The 15,618-nt window shown below is 45.2% G+C and overlaps 1 protein-coding gene across 1 annotated transcript; it reads right to left on the reverse strand.

Moving 5' to 3' along the window:
* Nucleotides 1-11,892: 11,892 nt before the first annotated feature.
* On the reverse strand, nucleotides 11,893-14,981 carry LOC116068344 (disintegrin and metalloproteinase domain-containing protein 1a). Its single transcript, XM_031337717.1, has one exon. The coding sequence runs from the start codon at nucleotides 14,533-14,535 to the stop codon at nucleotides 12,157-12,159; it is 2,379 nt and encodes a 792-aa protein (XP_031193577.1). The 5' UTR covers nucleotides 14,536-14,981; the 3' UTR covers nucleotides 11,893-12,156.
* Nucleotides 14,982-15,618: the final 637 nt, after the last annotated feature.

Below are 15,618 nucleotides of genomic sequence, written 5' to 3' on the forward strand. Positions count from 1 at the left end.
CCTCCTCCACACACACACAGGAGACAAACAAGGAAGCAGAAGTAGGCTGAGGCAGTATTCCTCAAAACCTCTGGTCAGTGATGTGCTTCCTCCAGCAGAGTTGCACTTCCTAAAGATTCTATAAGCTCCCAAACAGCGCCACCTGCTGGGGAGCACATGTCAGACACCGGAGCCTATGGGGACAGCTCTTTTGTTTTTGTTTTGTTTTGTTTTGTTTTGTTTTGTTTCCAGACAGGGTTTCTCTGTGTAGCCCTGGCTGTCCTGGAACTCACTCTGTAGACCAAGCTGGCCTCAAACTCAGAAATTCGATTGCCTCTGTCTCCCAAGTGCTGGAATTAAAGGCGTGTGCCACCAGTGCCAGGCTTTTTTGTTTGTTTGCTTGTTTGTTTTTCGAGACATGGTTTCTCTGTATAGCCCTGGCTGTCCTGTCTCTGCAGATCAGGCTGGCCTTGAACTCAGAAATCCACCTGCCTCTGCCTCCCAAGTGCTGGGATTAAAGGGCATGCACCACCACTGCCCGGATAGCTTTTTTTTTTTAAAGATTTATTTTTTGTATACAATATACTGTAGCTGTCTTCAAACACACCAGAGAGGGCATCAGATCCCATTACAGGTGGTTGTGAGCCACCATGTGCTTGTTGGGATTTGAACTTAGGACCTCTGAAAGAGCAGTCAGTTCTCTTAATTACTGAGCCATCTCCAGCCCAAGTTTTTTCTTTCTTCCGTGTATTCATCATTGTATGTGTGTTTGTGTGTGTGTAGTACACATTTGTGTTTGTGCGTGGGAAGACTAGAGAACAGCCTTAGGCATCTTCTGGTGCATGTCCCTTTTGTTGAGACAGGGTGTACCTTTGATCTGGTCTGGACCGCAACTCACAGACTAGTGCTGCTGGCCAGGTCTCAGGGATCAGGGCTGGGATCAGTGTAGACCATCATTCCCAGCTCTTCTTGGCTTCTGGTAGTATAACTTAATCCTTCATGCTTGCCAGGCAAGGATTTTACCAGCTGAGCCATGTCCTAAGGCCAGCAGTGTCTACTGCTACTGTAGATTGGGCCCATGTGCTGGTTGGCACCATGTCAACCTGACATAAGCTGGAGTCATCTCTGAAGAGGAACTCTCAGCTGAAAAAAATGCCCCCAAAGACTGGCCTGTGGGCAAGCCTGGGGATATTTTCTTAATTCTTGATTGATATGGGAGGGCTCAGCTCAGCCTGGGTGGCTCACTCCCTGGAGCTATATGAAAGCAGGCTGAGCAAACCCCAAGGAGCAAGCCAGTAAGCAGCAGTCCTCCATGGCCTCTGCTTCAGTTTCTGCCTCCAGTTTCCTGCTCTGGCTTCTCTGGACGATGAACTACAGCTGTAAGATAAATAAACCCTTTCTTTACCAAATTGCTTCTGATCATATTTATCATAGCAATAGAAACCTACTTAAGACAGTTTTTGATTATTCCATAACAATTAAAAAGCTAATGAATCAGCTGCAGTATCATGGAATGCATTTTCATCTGAAAGTTGACTACAATATTAAATTATTTATTTTTGACAGGGAGCAGGTGTGTGAGCATTATGTGTGCATGCAAGCTGGTTCTCTCCTGGAATTTGTGAGTCCTAGGAACAAAATTCAGGTCATCAGCCTTGGTGACAGGCACTTTTTCCCACTGAGCCATATGACTGGCCCAGGTAACACTTCTAAGTCACAAAACAGAACACACAAAAACACATTTTTAGAAAAAAAATCCAAACAATAATAGGCAAAAATATACAGCCATACTTAACCTGGGGTGTTTTTATTTATTTATTTATTTATTTATTTATTTATTCATTTTAGTAAAGCAATCCATCTACATCAGGGCCTATATAACACTGTCTTTTTTCTTTCTTTCTTTCTTTCTTTCTTTCTTTCTTTCTTTTTCTTTTTTCTTTTTTTCTTTTTTTTTTTTTTTTTTTTTTTTGGTTTTTTGAGACAGGGTTTCTCTGTGTTGTCCTGACTGTCCTGGAACTTACTCTGTAGACCAGGCTAGCCTCGAACTCAGAAATCCACCTGCCTCTGCCTCCCAAGTGCTGGAACTAAAGGCGTGTGCCATGCTTATAACACTGTCAACACCATACAAAGCTAGTTGCAAAAGACCTATGTATGTCTCCCTTTAAGTAAATTTAGATGTGACTCTTGTCTTATGTATGTGTATGGTAGTATGTGTAAATTGTCTGTATGTGTGTATATGTATGTTTAGTATGTATCTATATGTGTGTATGTTTAGTGTGTGTCTATATGGTGGTTTGTGTGCTATGTGTATATGTTTGTATGTAGGCACTTTCTTTTTATAACAAAATGTGTTTGTTCTATGTGTGGAGTGTATGTATGTGTTAAGAGTGTGTATGTGTGTTTGGTGTATATGTATTTACAACTGTGTGTGTATTAGGTGTGCATGTATATATGTGTGTGGTGCATATATGTTTGGTGTCTGAATATATGGGGTATAGGGCATATGTTGTGTGTGGTGGATGTGTTTGATGTGTGTATATGTGTGGTATATGTATGTGTTTGGTGTGTATATGTATAGTGCATGTATATGAGTATGCAGGTACCTGTACCTGTGTGTAAGCTTTGTACAGCCCAAAGCAAGACATCAAAGTTTTTCCCTATATTTCTATTGCTTTCTGCCTTCATGGTGGTTCTGCATGGCCTAGCCTATAAGTTATCAGGTTTTGCCCTTGTCACTCTCCAGGGTTGGGGCTGCAGTCATGCACAGCCATGCCTGGCCTTTTCTGCAATGCTAAGGAGTCAAACCCAGGTCCTGTTGCTCATGGACCTGGTCAGGTCAGGTGTGCTTGCCACTGACCCCCTGAAAGCTACTCGGGACTCAGTTCAAATGATCAAAAGCCCTTTCATTTTCACCAATGTTACAGAACTTTGGGGGCAGCACAAAATGTAGGCCTGGTGTAGAGATGTACACCTCTAATCCCAACAGCAGAGGCAGGTGAGTCTCTGTGAATTAGAAGCTAGCTTTGACTATATACTTGAGTTCTAGGCCAGGCAAGGTTACACAGTGAGACCCTGTCTCAGAGCAAAACAAAACTGGAAAATATTAAAAGTGGGGCTGGATAGATAATTCCTTAGTTAAGAACACTTGCTGTTCTTGCAGAGGGTTCAGGTTTAACTCCCAGGACTAATATGGTAGCTCACAGCCATTTGTAACTCCAGTTCTAGGGGATCTGATGCCCTCCTCAGCACCAACCATACATATGGTTTAGGTATGTACATATGAGCAAAACACTCACACATATAAAATAAAATTTAAAAATCTAAAACAAAGCTGGGTGTGGTGGCACACGCCTTTAGTCCCAGCACTTGGGAGGCAGAGGCAGGCAGATTTCTGAGTTCGAGGCCAGCCTGGTCTATAGGGTGAGTTCCAGGACAGCCAGGGCTACACAGAGAAACCCTGTCTCGAAAAACCAAAAAAAAAAAAAAAATCTAAAACAAAAAAGTTTTAAACTACACCAAATTTCAGGTGATATGCACTGGGAAGGGAAAAAAAAAGTCTTTTTCTTTTACAGTGAAAGTGAAAGACTCCCCCGTAGAGAGACCCCCACTCAAGTCTCGGGAGTAAGTGCACCCAAGGAAACACGAGAGACCGTCTTGATGCAAACACACGAGGTAGTCTAATTTCGGAGCTCTGAGTTGACTCGTATCTCATGCAAGAGACAGAGGAACCGAACCCGAGGCTCAGGGGTTAGGGGTTTAGATAGGGAAAAGGCCTGGGGGAACTGGGGAATCAGCCAATCAATACATGATTGGCTAATTCAAATATCAGCTATTGTACGTGCAGATCAGAGCAGGAATTCCTAAGGTTGGTGCTAATCTGAGTCAACAGAGCATCTGGCTGACCTCAAACCATATCTAAGAGGACTAGATGGCCCATTACTCAGTTGGGTCATCTGCCTAGACATGTCCTTGCATGTTTTCTCTTATTTTTATGGTTTATCTCTTCTTGGCCTGCTAGTTCCCAGAATGTCTTAACAGCTTGCTTTTGTTCAGGCCTGTCTGGACATGCCTAGACTTGATCTACTGTGTTTTTTTGTTTTTTTTTTTTTTTTTCAGGCTTGTAATTTTCTTATTAGCCAGCACAGGCCTCAAACTTAATTTTCCATTCAAAAGAAAGCTAATAATCAATCATACTGTGTCCTTCTGCCACCTTACACTTTTCTCTCTTTTTTTTTTTTTATTTATTTATTATGTGTATGATTTATGGCAGTTGCTGTGCAGGCTCCTCACCTGGAGCCCCAGGACAAGGGCTCTAGCTCCTCAGTTCTCAGGTTGCTCTAGGAGTGGTGCTTCCTACAGCACCCAGGGACAGCTGCAGAGCAAGGCTTCTCCAGCATTTGTGTGGGAAGAGTGGTGAAGTGGGCATGTGGTTAGCACTGGAAGGTAACATGGCCTGTGTGGAAGCGCTTGTACAGTGGGGATTCAGATAAGCTGAGTGGACTGGTTGCAAGCCATGGCTGTCTGCTGTTCAGAAATAGGGCCTCTCATGCACTGTTGACTTCCAGGGTCTATTGTGGTGTACTTGAGAGGCCTCAGGATGGGCCACAGAAGGTGGTGTAGGTGAGCAGTGAGTGAGGCCAGCATCTAGAGCCACCCCATTGCCTCTGATCCCTTACTCCCACTAGGGTAAAGTTATAGCTAATACAGAGTAGTATGAGTAGCGAGGAGACCCACAGGAGTCCGTAGAGCAGGGAAACACTTTACTGTGTGGGTCAGCTGAATCATGTGGGTCTCTGGCACAGCGATACAAACAATCCAAGGCAATCTGGGTTAAGGGGATGATGGTATGTGAGTCTGTAGCAGCCTTGGGAAGTGATGGGGTTGGTAGATCAGAGAGGAGGCAGGAGTAGGGGTGGCAACAGGCGAGCAGGGGGTCTACCTGTGCAACCAGAGCAGGAGGAGAAGGCAGTGGGGGAGAGTCCAGGTGGTCCAGCCCTGGCTGGGTCTAGGACATGGGTGTTCACACTCAGGAGTCCTATGGCCAGCGAGTTGTAGGAAGCAGAATTGATAATGGGGAATTTGAGCCCTTGCAGAATGCCTGCTCTCAGAGTACAGATGATACCATGTGGATAGCAGCTGACACTGACACCTGGGAGTCAGTGGGGAACTTGCTCATGGAAGTGCTCTGCTTTCAAAGCCAGACTTTGTTTTTTTGTTTGTTTGTTTGTTTGTTTGTTTGTTTGAGACAGGGTTTCTCTGTGTAGCCCTGGCTGTCCTGGAACTCACTCTGTAGACCAGGCTGGTCTCAATCTCAGAAATCTACCTGCCTCTGCCTCCCAAGTGCTGGGACTAAAGGCGTGTGCCACCACCGCCCAGCCGTGGTCTGCTTTCTAACTGCTGAGATGGGGACAGAGTATGGCTGTGTGAAACTTGGGGCCTCTTTCCTCCATCCAAGCCAATGTTGGCCATAAGGGTACACCTTCAGGCTCCTCCAAAAATTTTACCAAGTACATTCCACAGACAGTAATTGTAGGCTCTCCTTGGTGTTTTCTTGCTACTTAGCTCTCCAGACATGCAACTCTCGGGAAGCCCTGAACGTCCCTGGGATCACAGAAGCAGAGAGGCGCAAAGGCCTGCATCAGTGTACATGGCCAGAATGGGCTCTGCAGTGTCTGGTAATCCTGCAGTCTCTGTTATCTGTTGTAATGCCTGGTTGAGCTAAAGCTTTTTCAGGCATGAATACGTTGTTGCACTTACATGCATGTAGGTCAAACAGTCATAAGCATAAAATAATCTAAAAATATTCTTAAATAAAAAATAAAAATCCTGGCTTGGGAGGCAGAGCCAAGCAGATCTGATTTCAAGGTCAGCCTGGTCTACAGAGTGAGTTTCAGGACAGCTATGGCTACACAGAGAAACCCTGTCTTGAAAAAAAAAAGATTAGGCCGGGCGGTGGTGGCACACGCCTTTAATCCCAGCACTTGGGAGGCAGAGGCAGGCGGATTTCTGAGTTCCAGGCCAGCCTGGTCTACAGAATAAGTTCCAGGACAGCCAGGACTATACAGAGAAACCCTGTCTCGAAAAACCAAAAAAAAAAAAAGAAAAAAAAAAGATTTATTGAGACTTGATTTTTAAACTTTTAATGATGCTTGTGTTTGTGTGTGTGTGGTGTGTGGTGTGTGTATGTGTGTGTGTGGTGTGTATGTGTGGTGTATGTGTGTGTGTGTGTGGTGTGTGTGTGGTGTGTGTGTGGTGTGTGTGTGGTGTGTGTGTGTGTGGTGTGTGTGTGATGTGTGTGTAGTGTGTGTGGTGTGTGTATGTGTGTGTGTGTGGTGTATGTGTGTGGTGTGTGTGTGTGTGGTGTGTGTGTGTGGTGTGTGTGTGGTGTGTGTATGTGTGGTGTATGTGATGTGTGTGTGTGTGTATGGTGTGTGTGTGTGTGTAGTGTGTGTGGGGTGTGTGTATGTGTGTGTGGTGTGTGTGTATGTGTGTGTGGTGTGTGTGTATGTGTGGTGTGTGTGTGTTTGTGTGAATGCAGATGTCCATGGAAAACAAGAAAGTGTCTGCTCCATGGAGTGGGATTACAGGCAGTTGAGAGCTGCCTGACTCAGGAGCTGCATATTGAACTCAGGTCCTTTATGAGAGTGCTGTACACACCACTGGGCCAGCTAAACAGCCCAAGACTTGATTTTTAACCTACATAATATTTAACTTAGAGAATGTCTCATGCTGATGGGTATAGTGTGTGCCCTTTGGCCGTTGTAGGAAGTTCTCTGTACTGGCTTCCAGGACATTTGTCCTAAATCCTAAAGTGTAGTTAAACATATGCTTCTTTCTTGATTTTCATTGTGGATGATGTATAGATTCAAGCAAGTGGGGTATGGAATTCTTTACTTTTAGATCTCATAGTGTGATGGTTTGCATATGCTTGGCCCAGAGAGTGGCAATATTTGGAGGTGTGGCCTAATTGGAGTAGGTGTGTCACTGTGGGCATGGGCTTAAGACCCCCACCCTAGCTGCCTGGAAGTCAGTATTCCGCTAGCAGCCTTCAGATGAAGATGTAGAACTCTCAGCTCCTCCTGCACCATGCCTGCCTGGATGCTGCCATGCTCCCACCTTGATGATAATGGACTGAACCTCTGAATCTGTAAGCCAGCCCCAGTTAAATGTTGTCCTTTATAAGACTTGCCTTGCCAGACAGTGGTGGCGCACTTGGGAGGCAGAGGCAGTCGGATTTCTAAGTTCGAGGCCAGCCTGGTCTACAGTGAGTTCCAGGACAGCCAGGGCTATACAGAGAAATCCTGCACTGAAAAAACAAAACAAGCCGGGCAGTGGTGGCTCAGGCCTTTAATCCCAGCGCTTCGGAGGCAGAGGCAGGTGGATTTCTGAGTTCAAGGCCAGCCTGGTCTACAGAGTGAGTTCCAGGACAGCCAGGGCTACACAGAGAAACCCTGTCTCAAAAAAAAAAAAAAAAGAAAAAAACAAAACAAAAGAGACTTGCCTTGGTCATGGTGTGTGTTCACAGCAGTAAAACTCTAACTAAGATACATAGTATTTGGCATTTGTATTTAAGTGGTTCCATCATAGGTGCATATGTATTCACTTATTTATTTATATTCTTATTTATTTATTTATTTGGTTTTTCAAGACAGGGTTTCTCTGTGTAGCCCTGGCTGTCCTGCAACTCACTCTGTAGACCAGGCTGGCCTCAAACTCAGAAATCTGCCGGCCTCTGCCTCCCAAATGCTGGGATTAAATGCAAGCACCACCACTGCCTGGCATGTATTTACAATTCATACATTTTCTTGATTATTTTTTACTTAAATTTATTTATTTATTATATGTAGGTACACTGTAGCTGTCTTCAGACACTCCAGAAGAGGGCAACAGATCTCATTAGAAATGGTTGTGAGCCATCATGTGGTTGCTGGGATTTGAACTAAGGACTTCGGAAAGAGCAGTCAGTGCTCTTAATTGCTGAGCCATCTCACCAGCCCCCTCTTGGTTATTTTGTTTTGTTTTGTTTTAATTTCATTGTGGGTGGTTATGAGCCACCATGTGGGTGCTGGGATTTGAACTCATGACCTTCAGAAGAGCAAACTGGGCTCTTATCCGCTGAGCTATCTCACCAGCCAAAGGTTATTTTTTTTTTTTTAAACAAAGTTTCATGTATCCCAGGTTGGCCTCAAGCCATGTAGCCAAGGATGACTTGATTTTCTGATCCTCCTTTTACAGCCAAATAGCTGGGGTTACAGATGTGTATCACATCTAGTTTTCCTGGATCTGAGGACTGACCCCTAGGCAAGCACTGTACTGACCGTGTCATACTGCTGGGACTTGTAGTTTTTCACATTTGTGTTTTCCTGAGAGTGGTTGATGATCTTTCTCTCTCTAGTGTGGAGCTCCTTGGCTGTTCCTTGAAGGGTGTTTATAGGAGTGACCTAGCAGAATTCCTTCAGCTTCTGCTCACCTATGAAATCCTTTATTTTTCTTTCGGCTCTGAAGGATAATTTTTGCAGGATATCATAGGTTTTTTTTTTTAAAAGACCCTTACTATATATAAGGGCTTCTGTAAGTGCTAGGAACCTGACCTGGGTCCTTTGTAAGAGCAGCCAATGCTCCTCCTAGGGCATGGTGGTCTTGCTCACCAGTCTTCCTTGCCAGACCTCTGACTGTACATTTTTTCTGAGAAACTGGCTGTAAGGCAGGCAGCTCTTTCCTATGTGGATCTCACCCTACTGCTTTAGGATCCTATATTGTGCTTTTGTTACATCATGTATAATGTTTATATTCTGGGATGCCTTTCTCATTTGTTTTGTGTGTCTGTGTTCTCTGTATCTAAGTTTCCTTAAGATTATTACTTCTAATTCTCCTCCATGAACTTCTTAAGTTCCTTTCAAGATGGTGGCTTTCTGGAGCACTGTTCCTCAACATTGGAGGTATTCAGGTTCCTTCCATCTTCTGTCCTCTGCAGTCACCAGGCATAAGCCAGATGTGATGCAAGGACATGCAGGCACACACCCACTCACACTTTAAAACATAACAGCCCACCAATGGGCTTATCCTCTTATTCACCCTAAGCTGCATAATTACACTGGAACATGCAAGCATGGGAAAGACCACACAAGCAATGCAGTCTTCTTCATGAGTCAGTCAACAGTATTTAAAAGTTCATCAATGGGGCTGGAAAGATGGTTCAGAAGTTAAGAGCACTTCCTCTGGCTGTTCTTCCAGAGGTCCTGAGTTCAATTCCCTGTAACCACATGGTGGCCCACAACCATCTATAATGGCATTTGGTGCCCTCTTCTGGCATGCAGGCAGAACACTGTATACATGAATGAATCTTTAAAAAAAGCTATCAGCAACCTGACTTGGTTGTTTTAAGAGTCACACTGGGCACTGGTTGCAGGCCACAGGGTAGAAGCAGAGACCACCTCATGTCCTGTGTGACTCTAGTGCCCAGCTCTGGAGGGCTTGGGTGCTAAAGAGATGATACCACATGCTGGATGTGGAGCTGAGAATATGTGTAGGTGGACTGGATTTCTGTAGCAAAACTCTGTTTGTTTGTTTTTTCGAGACAGGGTTTCTCTGTGTATACCTGGCTGTACTGGAACTCACTCTGTAGACCAGGCTGGCCTCGAACTCAGAAATCAGAAGTCAGAAATCCACCTGCCTCTGTCTCCCAAGTGCTGGGATTAAAGGCGTGCGCCAGCACTGCCCGGCCACCTTTCTTGTGCTTTCCAGAGTACTAGTCTCCCACAATGGATACTCTGAGATCTTCCAGAATCTTCCTCATTTCAACCATCATGTACACAGGTGATGTCCCTCCTCTAGCAAGACAGCATCAATCAGCCCCATAGCTCTCAAACACATGGATGGCTAGCTTATCTGCTAACTGCAGACCTAGCTGCCTAGTGGACATGCCCACTCATATGGGTGGCATCTCATACTGAACACAGCCATGTCTGCTAGTCACACTTCTCCCCATCCCAGCTAAAGGCAAGCCAATGAATACATATTCTGAGCTTTGTTGCTCTCACTGTGTCTGCTCTGTGGGCAAATCCTTTTAGCTTTGTAAGGTGTTGTCATATCTCAAGGGATTATAATATTCCTAGTGCAGGTTCTCAACTTTCCTAGTGCTGTGACCCTGTAAGGCAGTTCTCCATGTTGTTATCATTCCTATTTCATACCTATAATTTTGCTATTGTTATGAATTATAATGTAAATATATGATATGCAGATGGTATTAGGAGACCCTGAAAAGGTAGTTGCACCTGTAGGTTGAAAACCACTGCAAGGACTTAGATTCTACAATCTAAGGTCTGTCAATGCTGAAGACCAGAATCTTCTATTTGGCAAAACAAAGCTGATAAAGTTCTCTAACTACACAATACATTGCACATTTTATTTTCATTTATTTTGCTTTTCCGAGACAAGACAGGCTTTCTTTGTGTAGTTTTTACTGTCCTGGAACTCACAAAAATGTATTTCTCTAAGGAGACCAGGATGGCTTTGAACTCAGATATCTACCTGCCTCAGCCTCCCAAGTGCGGGGACCCAGCTGAATTGCACATTTTTACTGTATGGGTATTACTCTGTAGTACAGGCTGGCCATGCATTGGTGCAGCTCTCCTGCCTCAGTCTCCCCAGTGCTGAGATTACAGGAATGAGATCCCCTACTTACCTGGAAGCTGCATCTAGGGCATTGTGTGTGTTAGTCAAGAACACTACCACTGACCTCTATTCACAGCTAATGGTCAGTTTCAAGATACTTTTAAAATAATCAAATGGTAGCCGGGCGGTGATGACACACGCCTTTAATCCCAGCACTTGGGAGGCAGAGGCAGGCGGATTTCTGAGTTCAAGGCCAGCATGGTCTACAGAGTGAGTTCCAGGACAGCCAGGGCTACACAGAGAAACCCTGTCTCGGAAAACCAAAAAAAAAAAAAAAAAAAAAAAAAATCAGATGGTGCAGGAGGTTCTTGATACCTCTCAATATCTAATTAAAGAACCATCAGGACAATCATCAAATATTCTTCCTTTCTACTGCAGGGAAAGACTCAAGTGACACAGAAGGTAGGCTGTTGGGTGGAGTACCCACCACTTGCTCTTCTTGCCTGTTTACGGGGGAGAATGTAACAGTGACTGTGGTGTGGAACCTTCTGTCACACATAAGAAATTGTGTTTTATACTAGCTCTATGCCTCAGAGGAAACCATGTTCACACTGCAGACCTTGCACGTGCAGACACTGCAACCCAGAGAACAGCTGCCAGGTTGGAGGTGGAGAGACGGATGCTCAGTAGGTAGTGAACTGGCTACCCGTGCAGAGGACCCAGGGTCAGTTCCTAACTAGCACTCACATGACAGCTCACATCTGCCTATGGCTCCATTTCCACAGGAACCAATGCTCTCTTCTGGCCTCCTTGGGCACAAGGCACACAACTTGTAAACATACATATGTGCAGGCAACATTTATACACACAAAATAAAAATGAATACATTTTTAAAATCAAATTCAATAGAAAAACTGTGAAAACTTAAGTGCTACAAATCTGAGCTCAATACTGATTGGAGCTGTTGCTGAGGCAGCTTCCTGTGCCAAGTACCTACTAAGTGCCTGAAATCTAGCTTTGTCCTGTGCCTTAAACCTAAAGATCCTGCTTGGGGGTGAGGGTGGGAGAGATGGTGCAGACCGAGCACACACCCTTTAATTCCAGCACTTGGGAGGCAGATGCAGGAAGATCCCTGTAAGTTGGAGGCCTGGTTTACAGAGTGAGTCATAGGACAGCCTGTCTGGGATTTGAAACAGAGAAACCCTGTCTTAAAAAAACAAGACCAAACCAAAAAACCCTAAAGATCACACAGTATGAGGATGAGTAGTCTGGAATAATGCTTCATCTGAAGCAGGGGGAAAAATGCCTTACTGTTTGTATTTATTTAAAATGACTTCTATTTTATGAACAGTAGCTGACAGGGCAAGTTCGAACATTTAGATCCCTTTAGTACATTCATGATATAATAGTTGTTTCTGAGATGAGCAACACAAGTATGTAGAAAACACATTACACTATACAGTGTAGATGCAGCATGCCCTAAAAACCACTTAGTCAAAATTGCCCAGAAAATACAAGACATCAACAGCAGCGATCCATGAGAAGATCTTAAATAAGACTTCATTGGGAATCAGATTCTGACCAGGATTCTGATGACGAAGACTCTGATGAGCTCCCCGGAGACACCACTTCTTGTACTTCAGACCAGAGGTAGGCGATCAGCATTAGACAACACAGTAGGACGACAAGAAATATAGGAATCACAAGCACCGCCACTTTCATGTTTATCTCTTCATCTTCCATCTTAGCATCTTGACTCTCTTCAACTATAAAAAGATTCAGGTCTAGGTTTCGATCAGTTAGCTTGCCGACAGGACCACTGTCCACACTCCCCCCATTTCCTGGTCTGCTGCAGTCAGGAGGGGCGAAACCAGCATCACAGTGACAGTGCTTTAAATTGTTGCACACTCCATTCCCATGACACATTTCCTGTGGCTCACAGTCATACTGCAGCACCGCGTGACCAATGCAGAAGTACTCCATGCAGACTTTGTTTGGGGCACAGTAGGTGCCACTCTGTATATCTCCGTCATCAGGGACATCAGTAATGTTATAGGCATCCATACTCCAACACCAGTTGTCTCCATAAGGAACCTGGAGGAGTGAGTGTAGGGGTTTGACTTGTGGCAGGTTTATAACATCTGTACATACCAGTTTCCCACAAAATATATCCTCATCGGAACATGCTTCGTATCTTAAGTTAGCCGAGGTGGGATGGCCACAGTTTCCAAACCGGTTTGCTTTAGTATTAACCGAAATGTAACATTCCTCAGGGGCAGATCTTGCAGGATACCCATAGATCTTTGCACATTGCCTATCAGGGTTCTTACACACACCCCCCGAGCAGTAATAAATCCTATCACACTGTGTGCCATCCTGCATGTAGCTGTTTGCAGGGCATTCGTGAGTACTGCCATTACAGTACTCGGGAAGGTCACACACATCCTCAGCAGGGCGACATATGCTCCCTTTCTTCTTGAATGTACATCTGTAGCAGCAGAGTCCCTCACTGCACTGCGCACCCTCCTTCAGTGTACAGGTTGGCGCACAGCATGGGTGATTGTCACAGGCACTACCACAGTCACACTGCTCCAAATCCTCCACCACACCATTTCCACAACGGGCAGCTCTGCGCTTGCGGCTCTGGCGCCAAGGCTCATCAAGCAGGCAGTCCCCGCTGTGGTCGTGGAGGAAACGGAGGAAGTGGTCAGAGCTGCAGTTGCTGAAGCCACTGCCCTTATTGATCTTCTCATGCATGAGGCAGAAGTGCTTAGGACCACAGGTGCAGGTCGGGTGGTCATGCCGGATACCCAGGTTGTGCCCAAGCTCGTGAGCCATGAGTGCCGCAAACAGGAGGACATCTTCATGATGGAAGGCCTCCACGGCCACCGCAAACTTGCCTGAACAGGCACCATCGAGAAACGCCTGGCCCTCATTCTCTCCTGGGCGATGCCCGACAATCAAGTGTGCCACATCGTGCCTGACCCGACCCACGAGTTTCTCTTGTCTCCAGAAGTTGAAATTCCTGAGTGTGGCCTGCAGGTCCACTGCAACCTCTATCGGGTCACCCTCTGACCAGATCTCCAGGCCCACCAGCACCACCTCTGTGTTTATCCCCCTAGTGAAGCTGTTGGCCAGAGCAATGATGTCCATCACCGCCTGGACCGTCTTGTTGACATTACTGCCCCACATCTGGAACCGCTGGTGGTTGACCACAACTAACATCTCCACATACTTGGTGTGTGACCACAAGTCAGACAGAACCAGTAGGTCATCAGGCTTCCTGCTTCTTTGTTGATGGCTGGTGTTCCCCGGGCTGTCTTCAGGAGTGACCCTGCAAGAGACCATGGGCTGATGATCCATGGTGTAGAGGACATGTTCAAAGTTTTTGGAAGAGAGCACGGGCTCAATGCTATAGAATGTTTCCTCTTTAATCAAGACTCCCCTGAGGCCTGAACAGATGTTGACAGAAACAAAGGAACCTGGCACCCCTTCCATGAAGCCTTCATAGTGGCAGCCCTGGGAGAGGGGAGGCATTTCTTGCCCCAGGATGCCATTGTGGTAAATGTAGACTGGGAAGTTATTCTCAGAGTAGGGTCCCTTTACCTCGAGGTGAAGCAGCTGCTTTTGGCCTTGTATCAACAGCATGTAGGACACCTTCCCTCCAGGATCTTCACTCCCCTTGCCTGGCAGTCTCTCAGGGATGACTGTTTCATAGGAAGAATTATATACAGATCCTATGTCACAGAACGTGCTCGGGAGAAAAATCAACAGTACCAAAATCCCTACTCTGACAGATGGTACCAGTCTCAGATCCAAGTTCCAGTGCTGTGCGGCCCAGACGGGAGATGTTAGCTTAGCTTCCTTTAAGGCTACCTGCCTGATCTGCAGGGAAGACAGACTGGAGGCAAACCCTCTCACCGATGTTGCCACTGACATGGCTCAAACAAATTGTTGATAATGTAGGATCTATGTCCATCAGCGGCAGCTCTCTCTGCTTTTCCCAGACCCGTACCTGTGCCTTATGGGGTGCTCCACAGCATGAATCCTACAGCCTCAGGCTGTGTCCTTTCTTTCTTAGTTCTTTCTTTTCTCCTGGCCTTGGTGATTATGTACAGCACAGGGACTTCTTTCAAGTGGAAGAGCTTCAGTGTTGCTTAAGTTCCTTTGACATTCATGAAGATGAGCCCTGTATCTACAGAGACTCAGCCAGTTCTGTATGTCAGATCATCTTTCATCCTCCACAGGTCATGGACCCCTGATATGTTAACCTGCTCATACTTTCAGACTCAACATTCTGCAGGGATGCGGGGGAGGGGACAGAGTTCTCTGAACAATTAAGAGTTCTCTGTTGTCCTGCCTTGTTCCTAATTCTTACAGTAGTGATGCTAGACAGGTATAGTTCTCTTATTTTTGACCGCCTGGTTCCTTTCACTGGTACACGCACGCACGCACGCACATACATAGTGTTTAGATGTTCTACTTTGCCTTTTCCTTGTGTGTCCCAAATGCATTTTGGCATTAAAACATGATCCTTTTGTATGGAAAAGTTTTTCTAAGGCATAAGTGTTATATGATCTTATTTTTACCACAGAAATATATTAGAGCCTGAAATCTAAGTTCTTCCAATGGTCTCACCATAAAAATGAAGACAGATTAGTGACTCTAGCTAAAGCAACAAAGAAAATGGGAAGAGGCACGAGAACTCTTAGCTCCCATACTTGTCTGACTGCAGTTGGCTTGCACTGCCCATGCAAGTCCAAGGCTTGAGTTTCATGTTCTGTTCTTTCTGTATTTAGCATTACCCATCAGAAGGAAAGCAGAGGTTTTATGAACACATTCCTTCCCCATTTCTTCATTCTCATGCATATTTTAAGATTAACTAAATAAAACTATGTGGCATAAAAATAATTTTGTTATAAGCCAAATATTTACAACATAAATCATACAATCATATAGCTACAGGTAACACTTGGGATTGGAGAAATGCCCTGCTTGATTCAGAAAGGTGGTACATTTCTG

This window comes from Mastomys coucha, unplaced genomic scaffold, assembly GCF_008632895.1.
Source record: "Mastomys coucha isolate ucsf_1 unplaced genomic scaffold, UCSF_Mcou_1 pScaffold22, whole genome shotgun sequence".
In the NCBI taxonomy this organism is placed as follows: Eukaryota; Metazoa; Chordata; class Mammalia; order Rodentia; family Muridae; genus Mastomys; species Mastomys coucha.